Source organism: Danio aesculapii, chromosome 15 (genome assembly GCF_903798145.1).
Source record: "Danio aesculapii chromosome 15, fDanAes4.1, whole genome shotgun sequence".
Classification (NCBI taxonomy): Eukaryota; Metazoa; Chordata; class Actinopteri; order Cypriniformes; family Danionidae; genus Danio; species Danio aesculapii.
This window is the reverse complement of record NC_079449.1, coordinates 17091782-17109046: the sequence shown is the minus strand read 5'-3', so window position 1 is coordinate 17109046 and position 17265 is coordinate 17091782. Positions and strand designations below refer to the sequence as shown.

The 17265-nt window shown below is 35.3% G+C and overlaps 1 protein-coding gene across 1 annotated transcript in view; it reads left to right on the top strand.

Annotated features, from left to right (window-relative positions):
• Positions 1–17265, top strand: part of b3glcta (beta 3-glucosyltransferase a) — a 161180-nt gene that overhangs the window by 102038 nt on the left and 41877 nt on the right. Inside the window, exon 5 of the mRNA XM_056474024.1 lies at positions 15698–15774. Within this exon, the coding sequence (XP_056329999.1) occupies positions 15698–15774 (77 nt within the window). The remainder of the gene's footprint in view (positions 1–15697; positions 15775–17265) is intronic.

Below are 17265 nucleotides of genomic sequence, written 5' to 3'. Positions count from 1 at the left end.
CTAGGAAATGTATGCAAACTCTTTACCAAAGAACTGATAATTCATACTTTGCCTAAAACCATTAGGCATTCTATACATTGCCGGTACCATACATTGCCAGTACCATATACATAAACAAAAATAACAAGAATATAAATTTTGTAGTCATAATTACCTAAACTATATACAAAAAGTGAAATACAGAATATTTATAAATTTAATTTCTCTCTCTCTCTCTCTCTCTCTCTCTCTCTCTCTCTCTCTCTCTCTCTCTCTCTCTCTCTCTCTCTCTCTCTCTCTACACACAAATTGAAATAATCATGTTTTTTTGTGGATTCTGAAGGTTTTGCTTCCATAGACATTTCAAAAAGTGATGTTTTGCGTATTTAAACAGCTACGCAGGGTGGTTAGCTCTGTCGCCTCACAGCAAAAAGGTCGCTGGTTCGAGTCCCTGCTGGACCAGTTGACGTTTCTGTGTGGATTTTACATGTTCTTCCAATGCTCGTGTGGGTTTTATCTGGGTGATCCGGTTTCCCCTCACTGTCCAAAGACATGCGGTATTGACCATTTTGAGAGATGTAAACAACAACAATATAGTCCCAACGTATTTCCTGTTGTAAATTTTTAATTTTTACAGCTTCCGAGGATCCAAAACGAGCCACATATTAATAAATAATGTTATGGTAGCTATTTTTAACATTAAGTTATGATTGAATTGACTCTTGTTACAGTTATGAAATAGTTTTATAACAAGCTGGAAATTTTCATGGGCCAATAACATGACCTCATTAAAATAGTCTATAGGTGAACTGAATGAACTAAATTGGTTGTAGTGTATGTGTGTGTGTGTATGGGTGTTTCTCAATACTGGGTTGCGGCTGGAAGGGCATCCGCTGTGAAAAACATATGCCAGAATAGGCGGTTCATTCCACTGTGGCGATCCCTGATAAATAAGCAACTAAGCCGATGGAAAATTAATGATTGAACATCTACGCATAGGGCGGTGTTTTGAGATCTGTAATTAATTCTTAAAAAACTTTTTGTTTTTAAAGCCAGTGCCAGTGTCACACATGCCAGTGTCATGTGGACAAAAAGGCTGAAACTATTTTAAACTTGGGAATTGATTTAAATCTGATTTCGGTTCAAGTTTAATGAAAGTTTTGGCAATGTTTTTATGGCACGTCTTATTGAAAATTCTCCATTGAGAAGAGGCAAGGCCAGATCACAAAGTGACATTTCCAGTAAGTAAGGTAGTAGGATTGACATTTCAAATGTTAAAAGCTTCATTCCGCTGAGAGAAACTGTTGGGTTCATCTTCAATATTCCACCCTTGATAGTGCGCTCCATTTACTTCTCAGCATGGAGACCGTCCTCTCTGAGCCAACATGTAATGCAATCTATTTTTTCCCCAGCCCCAAACAACCTCACCTGATAGTTTAGCACTTTTGTAGACAAACTCCTTCTGACTGCTTGTTCTGAAAATCTGAAGTGCCAAACCGCAATAACCTCAGAGCTCGGCAGCAGTTCACTGAGCTGTCACCCTCCGATCCAATCAAAACCAGATTAAGAAAGCGCTCTTATCCTGCACTACATCCCGTCGGCTTCCTTTCTTTTATTCTCAAGTGCTTCTTTTTCCCAGAAACACTTTTCAAAAGCTGGATGTTCTACAGCTTCCTCATTAATTATGACTGATTTATATTGCACCAAATAACTTGTTTTGATTTCTTTAATCTTTCATATCCTATTATCGTATTAGATGCTTATTAGCAACGCTTCATGAACACAAATGAAGTAGGAAAAACATACAGTGCTGTCTGCTTGTTTGAGCACCGTGACGCACTTTATGATGATCGGGAACTGAGAAATCAAAATAATTATCTTTTGACATGTAAGAGGTCATTGTATTATTAAATGATTTAGTTTCTCATTAATCTAAAAACAGCTCATATATCAGAGCCAATCTGTCAAACAGCAGGTTGTGGAATGTGCCTCTTTACTATGTAAATGTGTGGCTAAACCCCGCCTCCACTGAAGAAGACCACGCCCACTTCATTTGTCTGTTTAGCTCCACCCGCTGATTCACACTGCATGAGCTAAATAAATAATGATGGAGTCAAATTGCAAGTACTAACAATGAAGAGAACAGGACACTGCACTTCCAAGTTTCAAGTATTCCAATTATTTGCATTGCCTTTCTTCTGATCCAAATGTTGACATTGTGTCCTAACAACACTGTTCTAACATTCATGTTTAAACTCTGAACTAGCTATTTTATTTTCAAGATCAGTGATAAACTCTGGTGCTTTTAAAATGGCAATAAATGTCATGTAAATGGTTGTTAAATTCATGTAAATTCATTAAACACTGAATAAAGCACTCAATCATCACTTGAGGTGATCATTTTCATAGTACACTACCTGACAAAAGTCTTGTCATTGATACCAGTTGTAAGAGCAACAAATTGTAACTTGAATTCAAGTTGATCATTTGGAAAAGTGGCAGAAGGTAGATTTTTTCGATTGTTCATGTGTTGAACTGCATCCCAATCATCACAAATACTGCAGAATACCTTTTGGAACCCGCATTGACCCAAAATTCTCACAGAAATCAGTCAAGTTTGATAAAGGAAAAATCATGGTTTGGGTTACATTCAGTAGGGGGATGTGTTAGAGATCTGCAGACTGGATGGCAACATCAACAGCCTGAAGTATCAAGTAATTTGTGCTGCCCATTAAATTTTAAACCACAGGAGAAGGCAAATTCTTCAGCAGGATAGCGCTCCTTTGTTCATGGTCCTTTATTTTACCACTGATTTGTATACAAATAAGGCACAATTCGACACAGTATTTACAGAAAGACTGAAACTTGAAGATGCTAAGGTTTTTTTTTTGACTCATCACAGCAGTGTTTTTGGCATGTGTAAGTTCATTATTTTCAATTAAGTCATGTGAAATACTAGGAAAAGTAAACAAAATCTTTAGAAAAAAACTGATACTTCATACTTTGCCTAAAACCATCAGGCATTCTATACATTGTCTGTACCATTCCTTGCCAGTACCATATACATAAACATAAAAATAATAAGAATATTTATTTTGTAGTCATAGTTACCTAAAAATATATACAAAAAAAGTGAAATACAGAATATTTATACTTTTAATTTTTTTCTCTTTCTCTCACTATATTGGTTGATTGGTAAATTAGGATAGCTATTGATTTCAGGTATGATGTGGTGAAAATGCTAACCTGAATGCTGACCTGAAGAAGACCAGAAAATGTTTTGAGAGCTATAGTGGCCGTGTGCCAATTTTTGTGTTTGTTTACTAAATCTGACATGTAGCATTATTTTGGATCATTAATGTTAAGCAGGCGATGCGGTGGCGCAGTGGGAAACATGTTCGCCTCACAGCAAGAAGGTCACTCCTCTGTATTTAAGAACTGACTGATCAGCTTCATGCTTTGTATGGAATTTACTCATTTCAGTAGTCTAATTGCTTCAGACAAACACAAAACACCCAAACACTGCAGTGCTTTTTAATTGTCTCCATAAATAAAACTTGTATCAGAGCTGCAGCAATGTTTTGTTTATCATCCTCTGAGAAAATAGTTGCCCTTCTTAATAGTTGCCTAGCAGTGGCAGAAGACAAAGGAGTGCAAGTGCAAAGCACATAGAAAATGGTCAAGGAAGTGACACGCTCGAGCTTTCCACGTGCTTTTAAACACGATATGTGTCAAACATGTGAAGAACATATGCAGAAAAGGCGTCAAACATATGCAGAAGTTTACATTTCTGGATCTATTATTTCCAATCCTACTCCTGAATAATAAAAATAAAGCAAAACATTGAAATATGCAAAACTGTAAGTGCTGCGACACACCAAGCTGATTCCAAACAACCACAGTAGCATCGTCGAAGAACACCACAGAGGGATTTCTTGCAAATAAGTCTGATAATCTAACAATGCATAATGTTTGCAACTTTTTGAGAAAGTAGTAAAATTACAGTAATCTTTTTTATGTTCCTTTTTGACAGGATTTGTTTACTGGCCAAATAACCATTCAGAGCACTTTCTTCAGCTGACGTCGATTCTAAATGATGAATTGGGCCAACTCGATCTGATGAGTCCAAATCTGACATAATCTGACACACCAAACCAACTAGCCAGGACAGCACTGACTGATGGCCAACCATCGGCATTGTGTATCCTGGCCTTTAGCCAATTATAGTTGGCATTTACTTCTGAGCCTAAAATCTGCCATGTCATTTAAAAAAGTCCAAGTGTCCAGATCAGGGAGTTATAACAGGAGAGAAAATATTCCTTCTAAATGTTTTGGATGTAAAAGTCTTGATAAAATTATAAGTATAATATATCATTTTAAAAATGCAGATAATGATCCCTTTCAAGAAAATGTTCACCCAAAAATGAAAATCCTGTCATCATTTACTCACCCATTACTTGTTTCAAAGCTTCATGAAATTCTTTCTTCTAAAAACCTATACCTAAACCTGTAACTATTGACTTCCATATTAGGCCAAACAAATACAATGGAAATCAATGGTTACAGGTTGCCAACTTAAAAAAAAATATTACCACAGTATTTTCGTTTTTGGGGGAACTATACTTTTAAATGTGTAATAATACATCAGAAGTTGTATTACATTTCACAGACTGCGTTTCTGTCAAATCAGGACTTTCTTCCTGCTGTTGTAAATCTTTATAATCACAGATCCATGGATTCTTTTAGAAGTCTTGCCATATTTGTTCCCTAATGCAATGACCAAGCAGATCTCCTTTTTCAGAGACAGTTCAGATATTCAAGAAATCTACTGAAACAGACTGCCTTTGTGCATAGGCAAGGATGCAAAAACATTTGATTAAAGATGCAACTGAATGCGGTTTTAACACTCATTTTTAAGATCTTGTGCATATTTACATAAATATACAGAGAGAGAGAATTTAAACGCAGTTGAGTCAGTTTTAGATTCCTTATTTTATATATGAAATATATATTATATATCTTACACCAGATATCCTTCAGTGTATTATATATTCATTTTTATATAATAGTGAAGTTTAAATGAGGTTTAATATTCTAAATGTGACTATCATAATATGTATTAATATTTGGATTTGATTTAAAAGACTAAATTATTTTGTTGGATTACTACATTAATTTTTTCCATTTCTATTGTATTTATAATAGTAAATTTTCCATTTTTACCTATTATTTAGGATGTATAATTACTTAAATACTTAATTACACAAGTACATATACAGAAGTTAAATATGATTATAAAAATACGATAATACATTAATAATTGTCTGACATAAAAAATGAAATATAAACAGATTTTATATTGCAAACACAAATAAATATGTTTAAATTTTTTTTACAATGCTTTCTATCTAATTTAAAAAACTTTCATTAAATGAATAACATTTTGTTTATGAAATACAAAATCATGTCAAAAAACACATTAGATCAAAAAAACACTTATTTTATATACTTTTACTTAACATTAAATGTACAGTTTTGAAGTTTTTCATTTTATATGATTTTATTTTGTCGATACTGTAACACAATGTTACACTCAAAAAATGATTACTGCTGCTTGTTCAAACTACCTGTTTAAAATGAGCTGAAACAACACAATTCTTGTCATTTCTTTAGCCAATTTGTTTGTATACTCAGTCCACTTAAATTTGTAAACCATTAAGTTAACTTAAGCGTTATCAAAAGTAATCTTAGGTGTTTAAAGTTAATAGAAATATTTGTTAGAGTTTAATCTTCACTTTAGTTTGAAGATTTAGAAGAGTTTCATGTAAAGCTGAGATTACCACCCTGCAGAAGCACCGATGTTTTGGGTGTTGGCAGCCTATTGCACAAATGCAGTTTGTTGCTTTGCTCAGTGAGCAATAACTGTCCTAAAATTAGTTCTGAGATCAGTCTCAATCAACTGTATACAGTGTAAAAAATGCAGGGTTCCACACAATTCATTCATGTTGTCCCAACACAAACTGATTAAGTTAACTTAACACTTTTGACAAACCTTTGTGGATTGAACATAAAAAATTTCAATTGTCCAAATGAAATCTCAAGAATTGTGTTGTTTGAGCTCATTTTAAATAAGTAGTTTGAACGAGCAAAAAATATATGTTTTTGTGTGTATGTAACTCATGAAATACGCTTAAAAATGTCTCTTAGTTCATTTATGATAACTTCAAATAAAACTGACAGACTTTGAAAAGTATGACAAAACAAACATACATGAAATTATCAGACCTTTGAGTTGAAGTTAAATAGAAATACAAATGTATATAAACTTTTATTTGATAAAATCATGTTGGACCAACTCAATTGCATTTAATTGTGGTGCTAAACAAAGTTATTGGATGTAAATCCTGCCCTCAAATAAATTGAGTTTATCCAATGAGTTATTTTTTGAGACCCCTCTGACTTTTATAGTATAAACAAAAAAAAGGCTCATGTAAAAACAGATTTAATAAAACAAGAGAGAAATCAAATGTTCCTGTAAATACAACTGATAAATTAAACATAAAAACGCCACAGCCTTGCACTTTCAAACGTGTGCTGAACAAACCAAAAAACCCATGTTTAGCTGCTTTTATGCATTGCCACAAGATGTCAGCACTAGTCTGAGACACAAGACAGTCGACTTCAAGCCCTGATGCATAATTCTACTTTCAAATAAGCAATTTGTATCTCTTTAGTTGGGCTCGCGAGGCCTAACATTTATCCGTCCCTTAGAAATGCTCATCCATCACTCTCTTTGTCTCTCTGAACCCTGACAGCCCCAGGACTGTCACTGGAAATTAGACTTCAGATTGATCACTTTTTATGCGCTGTGTTATACTGTATACACTGCTGCAGAACACTGCTTGGTTGCTCATATTCACAACCTGCAGTGACGGCTGGCTTGCAAACGCTGTGGGGTGTTTGTTTCGCCGCTGGAGGGCCGAAGCAGCTGAACAGTAGGAGAGAATAAATTCAATAAGAGCAACAGTCTGTAAACATTGAAGTATTCATGACTGAAGTCTGGAGAGGAGATACTGAAGCCTATAGTTTGTAATCCAGAATTTTTTTTTGCTTCACGGTGGCGCAGTGGGTAGCACGATGGCCTCACAGCAAGAAGTTTGCTGGTTCGAGCCTCGGCTGGCTCAGTTGGCATTTATGTGTGGACTTTGCATGTTCTCCCTGTGTTTGCGTGGGTTTTCTCCAGGTGCTCCGGTTTCCCCCACAATCCAAATACATACGGTATATGTGAATTGAATAAACTTAATTGGCTGTAGTGTATGAGTGTGAATGTAAGAGTGTGTGGGTGTTTCCCGGTGTTGGGTTGCAGGAAGGGCATCCACTGCGTAAAACATGTGCTGGATGGGTTGGCAGTTCATTCCGCTGTGGCGACCCCTAATTGATGAAGGGAATAAGCCGAAAAGAAAATGAATGAGTAAATGAATGAATGAGTTTAACGTAGTTCAACGTTCAGTTTTAGGGCCCTATACTACAACCGGCACAAGACGTATATGGCACGATCTGTTGACATTTTCAGACCAAGGCAACACTAATTTTTACGTTTTGCGCCACGTAGTTTAAATAGCAAATCCATTTGCGCCACTTTTTGTTATGGCGCATTGTTGGCACGTTGCTATTTTGAGGAACTGAAATAGACTGCGCCATTGACCAACTAAAAGCTGGTCTAGCACAGTTCAGCACAGAATGCCTTAGTCAAGCACCTATGCAAACGCTTACTCATTGCTTAACATGCACAGGATGTACAGCAACCCACAAATATCTTTATATATGAAAAAGATTAAAGGATTAAAATGTTACAAAATTATTATTTTCTACATAAATATAAAAACTACTGCCTCCATGCCTTTTTTACCTTGGGGGTGAAGCAAAATAACTAGTAATGTATTACGTACTGTACTGTCATCATGGAAAAGACAAAATATATTATTTATTAGAAAGTAGTTATCAAGGGCTCTATTTTAACAATCTAGGTGCAAAGTCTAAAGCGGATGGCGCAAAAGCATTAAGCGCGTGTCTGAATCCACTTTTGCTATTTTAATGATAGAAAAACATGCTCTGCGCCCCGGCTCATGGTCTAACAGGGTTGTGATAATTCTCTTAATGAGTTATGGGTGTGTTTTGAGCATAACATGCATTAAACCAATCAGAATCTCATCTCACATTCCCTTTAAGATTCAGTCGCGATGGACATTTGCTATTTACATGACGGACCTTATAAGTGGAAAAACTGAATGCTTCACTAGCGAGAAAACAGTTAAACAGACCATCTGCAGTACGAGAAGAAAGAAGGAGCCTCCTCCATTCGGCCTCTTTACTTTCTCTTTACTTTACTTTTACTCTTTACTTTACTCCTTTATTTTGGTGGATAAGGAAACAGTGTCGTACGCATTCCACTGAGGACATCCATTAGCCTACATATTTAATTTAGTTTGTTAAGTGCAAAGATTTGTTTCAAAACCATTTCTAAATTCAGTTCAACCATTTCTAATTTCCAGCAAACGAATAAATAAACAATAATAACGAAATGTTAAGTTATTAATGTTAATATGAAATGTTAATGTTAAGTTATATCCAAACACACGTCCTATTCTTATGTCTGATGCATGCGTCTCCAAAACCCGATATAATAACTGAATAAACTGAAAAAGCCCCCCGACATAAAGAAGGCATGGAGGCAGTGATTTTTATATTTATGTAGAAAAAAATAATTTTTGTAACATTTTAATCCTTTTTTTTTTTCATATGTAAAGATATTTGTTTATTGCTGTACATCCTGTGTGTATTAAGCAATGTGTAAGCGTTTTGTACCTTATAGGCACATAACTAATGGGCTATGCACTGGACTTTACAACAGCTTTCAGCTGACCACTGGTGCAGTCTATTTCAGTTCCTCAAATTAGCAACAATGTGCCTTAACACACCTCCTTTTTAGAACACACATGAGTCCACAATGTGGCTCAAATGGATTTGCTATTTAAACAACGTGGCGCAAAATGTGAAAATGACTGTTGCGCTGGTCTGAAAATAGCAACAAATGAGCCAAACAGGCCTTGTGCCTTATTGCGCCGAGTGTATGAAAGGGCCCTATATTTACTTTTTTAAAACATAATGTAGTGTTTTTATGTGTGTATATAAGATACTAATATTAAAAAATTAATATGCTGTGGATGAACTGATAGATATAACAATATATCTGTGAATAAATGAACACAGAGGGATACAGATTGTCTTTCAAATCTGTCTTTTCTGGCAAATGTGAAGTAGTAATTCGTTTTTTAAGTGCGTGGACATTCTGTTTCATTTATCAAATATTAAGTATTTTTTATCAGTCATAATGTATTCTCAATATGTAGCCCTTAATAAAAGAAGTAGTGGAAAAGTTCTGTAATGGCAAAATCAACTGGTTAATTCATTACATGCAACAAGCATGCTGTAATTAGTTTCATCCATTAACTCAAATTTGCTCTAATTAATTACACTGATTCGCCTCAGTGTTTGGAGCAAGAACCCCTCAGCAATACAGTGCAGTATAATAAGTTTGTCCCAGTCTCTATGGAAATCAGGCCAAATAACCAGAGAATATTAGCAAAGTCGAGCTGACCTCACAACTGATATAAAACCTCATAATGATTTGTATTAGTTTGACCTGACATGTGGCGTTTCAAAATACTGTTTAAAGGCTAGCTGCCAGCTTGTGTATTTTATGACACAACACAGTTATACAATATTAGCTTAAAAATTACATTGACCATTAGCTTTTGATTTGCACTAGTCAAAAACATCACACCAGACCTTTAGTGTGGTAATTGTTTATTTAAGCTATCGGTTTAGTTTTTAGATAACCAGCATGCAACATTCCACCTTATGTCTGACATTTAAAACATGTTTATAACCATTTTAGATTAAAAGACATTTTCCAGAAAGAAAAAAATGTAATTTAGACTAGTATAATGGTTAACTGCTAAACAGGTTGATGAAAAGGGAACTTTTTTGGTGGTAAAAATCAACATTTTAAACAGTGAGGTTAAACTAAAACTTGAAAAGACACTTGCCATGCTTAAGTGTTTGTGTGTTTTTACCCAGTTTCTTTCCATGAGTAGACATCTGTTCAGTAATATGATATTAGGGTGTCGCAGTTCTTCAAAAATGTTTTAGGCCTTAAAAAGTCTGAAATTCATTGAAATATTGTGTTGTAGGTCTTAAATAATTTTAAACAGGTTTTAATTTCCCTATGTCCAAGTAAAGCTACCCAATCTGGCCAACACTCAATCACCTATAATGCATCTCAAAACTTGAGACAATTCACAATTCACAGCTGTTGTTTTTACAGCAAATTCTCCAAATTAAATTCCCTAATCAGGGAAAGAAAACTGAAGCAGCACATTCCTTTACAAGATCTTCCATTAATACAAAGACTATTTACAGAAGTAACCAGGGCATTAGTCTTGAAATAGTCTTAAAGTCTTAAATTTGATTTAAAGAATCCTGCAGACACCCTGAAAATATGGTGAAAATGAACATGCATGAGATTGCTATTGTGGGTACTTTAAAATACTGTATTATTATTTTTTTTTTAAGAATTATTAATTCGAGGGCGTCACGGTAGTGCAATGGGTAGCAAGATCGCCTCACAGCAAGAAGGTCGCTGGTTCGAGCCTTGGCTGGGTCAGTTGGCATTTCTGTGTAGAGTTTGCATGTTCTCCCCATGTTCACGTGGGTTTTCTTTGGGTGCTCCCGTTTCCCCCACAAGTCCAAAGACATGTGGTACAGGTAAATTGGGTAAACTAAATTGTCAGTAGTGTATGTGTTTGAATGAGTGTGTATGGAGGTTTCCTAGTGATGGGTTGCAGCTGGAAGGGCATGGGCTGTGTAAAACATATGCTGGATAAGTTGGCGATTCATTCTGCTGTGACGACCCCCGATTAATAAAGGGACTAAGCCGAAAAAGAAAATGAATGAATGATTTATTTGAATGTGCCTATTTTATAATTCTGTTCTTGATATCTACCTAGTTTTATTTTTTTATTAATCTCCAGAAATTATTTTATATGCTCATTTATAAACACAGACCCCTAGAATGACAATCACAAATTTGGCTGTATTTGGAACCGTCGACCGACAGAAATGCATTTAATGCTTAATCTGATGCTTTAACATTATACAAAAACACAAGCAAAAAATAATCGACTCAATTAATTAAGTGCATAAACAGATTAGCTTCATAAAGTTTATTGGTGTCTTTTAACTCAAGAAAAATCACAGTAAGAGCTGAGCGATATGACACAATGCATAATACATGCATTAAACTCTTATACTCAGCATGTGCCTCATTACGAACATACGCATCAATGTTCACAATATACACAATAAACCAACAAAAGATACATTTAAACATACTTTATGCCTCTTTGGGGTGGAGCTGAATGAGTTTATAAACTGCATATTTAGCATTTTATGTCAACTTATGAACACTCCATGGTCATGAATGTAATGTAATGTGTGTATTTATATAGCGCATTTATCGTGTATGGCCATGCACTCAAAGCACTTCACAATCATGAAAGGGGGGTCTATCCACACCACCACCAGTGTGCAGCATCCACTTGGATGATGTGACGACAGCCACAGGACAACTGAGCCAGTGTGCTCAACACACACCAGCTATTGGTGAAGTGGAGAGACAGTGATAGAGCCAATTTGGTGGATAGGGATGATTGGGTGCTGAAATACAATTGGCTAAACTGGTATTCGGTGTGTTAAATGACCAAAACAAAGACAGATGTTCCTGTAGGTAACACATTTTCAAAGCAGAATATCTGACTTTAGTTTTTCAGATAAACAATTATGTTCACTTAGCATGTTTCTTAAATATCTGCAAACATATTATGGTATTTTTATGCTTTAGAAGAGTCAAAAACTTACACACAGCACCTGTAAAATAAGCTTTTTTTTGTCAATAGTGTAACAATACCATACTTGATTATTACAAAGTATGATTGCTGCTTGTTCAAAGTACTTGAGCTGAAAACACACAATTCTTGAGATTCTTTCAGGACAGTGTTCAAACCACTTAACTTTAAGTTAACGTAACCAATTTGGGTTGGGACAACATCAGTGAATTATGTGGAAGCAATTATCACAATATAAAAAATGTTCTACCATCATGTGTGTACCCATGACAGAGGACAGACACATTAGACGCGACCTAGATTCGTGTTTATTTCTTCCAACACGTGAATGTGCAAATGCAGTCATATCTGGTGTAACATAAGAGAGCGAGGTCACGTCGACCTCCATCTTGAGTCACAGCATAATCACAATCCTTTTTTACTCTGTTCACTTCCTGATGAGCTGCATAAAGACAGACGGTGGGTGTCACAAAGCCCTCAGATCTATATTAAGTCATTCATGCTTCTTTGGAGATAAGGACAACGTTTTACGAGCATATTTGTGAATATTTTGAGGACCCAACATGAGTACTCTCGTCTCATTCATTGCCACTCCAATTAAACTCACTAATGTGGATTGATTAAAGCTAAAAAATGTTGGAGCTGAAGAGAAGTCAATTTTTTTTCTTTCTTTTGTAGCTGAAGGTTATGATTTTCTGCTGGTTGATGATATAATTATGTAATTACAGCATTTTCTGCAGTTGATTCCTGTCATTAAGTGCAGTAAGTTCAACTGCAAAATGTGTTTGAAAAAGGCTTTAATGGCACTTTTATGTGTATTTTTGTGATTAAAAAGCATAAAGCAAAGTAGAAGAGCATCTTGTAGTCAATATTAGATGTTACTCTGAAAACTTAAGCAAAAATGTATTTAATGTTTTCAAAATTCAGAATTTTTTGGATTAAATAAATAGTCTCTGCATGTATTTCAGATTTCTATTTAGAAATTTTGTTGGTCACATTTTCCACTTTTATATGAATTTCTCAATGCTTAATTACACAAACACAGACATGCACATAATCTATTCATAAATGCACAATTTCAGGGTTGACAAGAAATTGTATTTGAATGTGTGCTTTATTATGAAATAAAAAATCTGAATTTACCAGAGAATTACCAGTGTTAGAGATCCTGTGAAGTGCTTTGAAATGTGCATTTTTTTTATTCGATGTTTGACATAATCTCATTCGAAACACAAAGAGAGGGTGGGACAAATTGTAGCTCTCCCCCTTTTTTTATAAAGCAGCCAGTGTTTTGTTTTATTACAACTTTGCCAGTGACAGTGGTTGAGCTCAAGTGCATCAAATGAAAAGCAAATGAGAAGCATCTTGAAGGGGCGGGGCATATCAGATATTAGAGAGCATTTAAATTAAAGGGACTTTGATTTGATTGGTTATTATGTGATGAGAAACTGTAGACAAACTATACCCTTTACATGTTTATATCAGTTCATATATTTTGCATGTGAATTTTGTCACTGGTTTGAGATAATCCTAATAATAGATATCCTGATAATGAACAATACTGATACTAACATCTAAAAAACTTTTGGTTCATTGAATGTAACTGATCTCATGATCAGAAAAAAAATTATCAAATGAAATTTTCTGAAACTTAAATATTTTTTCTAACAAAACAGTCAAACAACATAAATATTACAAAGTCTTACCCTTTATAGACAAGCCATTTCACTCAGCAGCCATCTTTGAAACATCTCTCGGGCATTATGTTTGAATGGGAAAACATCAAATTCTACAAAATTGCTTGCCAAGTTTATGATTAAATTTCATATTAGGAATCAAAAGTCAAATTAAACAACAACTGTCCTTTTAGTTTCATGAAACATGAAATGAAACATATTCTGCAAAAACTCATGTCTGGTCCGAGCCCCTCCCCCACAGAATTGGCAATCAATGATTGGCTCCTGTACAAGAAGGCAGGGTTTCATTCGCCATATTGATAATTACCAAAGTCCCTTCAAGGCAAGTCATTTTACTCTGCGGCCATCTTTGAAATGCCTCTCGGACAGTGTGCTCAGCCATTCTGTCTGAATAGGGACAGAATGGCATAATTTGCCAAGCTTACGATTACATAATATATTTGGAACCACCAATAAAATTAAACAACAACTGTCTCATAAGTTTCGCTTCTAAATGTTCGAATCAAACAAAATCGGCATATTTTCAGGGTGCCCAAGCTAATGCGCATGTGGACTCGAAAAGAAGGAGATCATGACCCCAGTCTCAATTATGGCCATTCTACACATTATCATCCTCTGGATAATGATTGTCAGATCGCGCTGCTGTTCTGAAGTAATCCACAACTTGTTCTTGATGGTGAATGTCCTCCAGAAACGACAGCAACTCTTTATTTACAAGTGTGTGGGCGTCTGAGTAATTACTGTCAAGTGATGTGCGTTTGACAGGATGGACCTCGCGTTTGTTTCATACAGATTACAAAATCAAAAAACTTTTGTTTTTAAGTGCACTTGGTTCATTTAAAAGAGATTTCAAGCTTTATTTGTACACATTTCTTATGTCTTTGAAGCAAGTATTCACTGAGATTCCACTGCATTTGTTGACCACCAAACTGTCATAAAAGCACACCTCAGGTCCAAGCCCCTCCCTGGAGTATCGTCAGTCTATGGCGATCAATGATTGGCTCCTGTACTAGTAGGCGGGGCTTTATTCGCTATTGACCACTACCATTTTCCCCATTCAGAACTATACAAGTGACATGTCTTGTGTATTATACAGTCTTTGACATTACTCTGAACAGTTTCAAACAAAAACAAAGTCGTTTTAATTTCAGAAACATTCAGTTTCAGTTGAACGTATGCTCAATGTTTCATGCTACGATGGGTTGCTAATTGGCATAATACAGTATATATAGTTAACAAAAAAGATCCAAATGTGTTTAAGACATAGAGAAAAGTATACGTGTGTTTTACAAAAGTGTTTTGACATCAATGTAACAATAAATAATTATAAACTTATATCCCTGCTTAAAAAACAGCTTAAACCTGGTTTTAGCTGCTTGACCGGTCTGGTTTTAGAGGGGTTTTGGCCATTTCCAGGCTGGAAAATGAGGTTTTGGCTGGGCTCCCGACCTGGCTAGGCTGATCAAGCTGGTTTTAGCTGGTCTTCTCCCAGCCTGACCAGCTAAGACCAGGCTGGAAATAGCTAGAAACAAGCCTGGAAATGGCCAAAACCCCTCTAAAATCAGGTTGGTCAACCAGCTAAAACCAGCCAGCCTATGTTGGTTTAAGCTGATTTTTCAGTAGGGATTTGACACCTAAAGGTAATACATAAAACTCCTAAAGATCGATTTTTGTTGGGGCAACATAAAGTAACATAACTTATTAGGATTTACTAATTTAAGTGGATTGAACATAACATAATTAAGTTGTCCCCCCAAAAACTTAAGAATTGTGTTGTTTCAGCTCATTTTAAATAAGTAGAATCTGAAACAAAAAAACATATTTTTACGGTCTTTACATGCTTTGTTCCCTTGCTAAAATAATCCAGTTTCTCTGTGGCTTAAACTAGTCTCTGTTCAGCTGTCTTTGTAAAGTCCATTCTGCCTGCTGTCTGTGTCCCTTAAAGTAAACTTCCCTCAAATCAGATAAACTCTCTTGATAGCTGGCAGCTCTCATGGTGTCTTCTTATTTTTCTGGGTCTGACAGTAGCTGTAATAGAGTGTTTGTGTCTTTCAGAGTCCTCCTGTCATCTTGCTCCTGCATACGCTGTCAGACAATGAAGGAGACTGGAGCATTCTCCCTCTGCTGCCTCGGTGAGTCTGGAAACACGCACATTATTCCACACGTTTAGCATGGAGAAATGCTCACAGTCTTAAAATTATTGATGTGTGGTTTTGTGTGCTCAGTTTTTGGAGTTGTAATCGTGCTCAATATCAATGCAGCTGTGATTCTGCGATGAACTTTAATTATTAATATGGTGCATGGTGAAAATTTTATATTTATTATTATTATAAAATATAAAACTTCAGGTGAGACAAAAAGATGACAAAAACCTGTCAATTTAGAAAGTTTTTTCACTGTATTTTCAGAATTATAATTATGCTAAAATAAGCTAAATTGCCTCATCAAAGACCTTAGACTTTAATGTGTAAAATATTTAACTATAAACTCTTGAAAGTCTGGAGTCTGAGGGTTTTAAAAAAATCTAAATATTGCTAAAATTGCCAAAATGTTGTTCAAATGAACTTCCTAGCAATGCATATTACTAATAAAAAAATAGCCTTTTTACCATATTTTCAGAATCATATGCTAAAATAAACTAGATCTCCTTTTCAAGTCTATTGACTTTAATGTGTAAAATATTAAGCAAGAATTTTGAACCTGACCTAATTGAATAGTTTCAAAAGCCACAGCAAGATAAGCTTCTAATTAGTGGCACAGTGTATTGGATGCTTGAATGAAGCAGTGAATCGAATGATTCAACAGAATGAAACATACAGTGACTCAATAATGCATCAAAAATGTTTTGAAAAACACTTTTGACCACAGTGTCGAACCTAGTGCCAAAACACACTTGCAGCTAAGCAGCAGTAACTATAGACCTTTTCCATAGAATGCAAAATAACACATTATGCTTTGCGTTTATGCGTAAGGAGGATGCTCCGAACATCCGGTCGGCAGCTTTATGCATATAAAGAGTCGGACAGCTCTGAAACGATAGTTTTAATCTATTTTACTTACTTTAACGTCTTTGAACTAATACTGACGTTGATCAGTGTCACCTCCTGGACTGATTATTTAAAAAAATATATGCTCTAATAGGAATGGAAAAAACCATCTGCAAATCGTTTACCCATATAGTCAGATGGCATCTCGTGCCATTTAATTGAAGCATCGTCATCGCTAAAGTGAACATTTTCTCTTTATATAACCAACCGAAACAAATTCACCATATTGTTTAAAACACACATACTGCCCCACTAGCACATTGATTGAAAGAGTGGCAAAAAGTGAAAATAAAGTGGCAGTTTTGAAATGACAGAAAAACACATACCATGGTAAATACTACCCAATACAAACTAACTAAATGAAACATAAACTGCTCCTGATTACAATCAACTTGCACATCAGCCAACAGAGTATCAGTAACATACATTAAGCCATGCGATTTCCAAAAAAGTTTAATGTTGCACACCTGTTAAGTTTTAGTAATATGCACTATAATGTTGCTGTTATAATGCAGTGATTTATTGCGTGTGATGTGTGTGTGCATTGAAGAACCTGCAGAGTACAGTATAACAGCT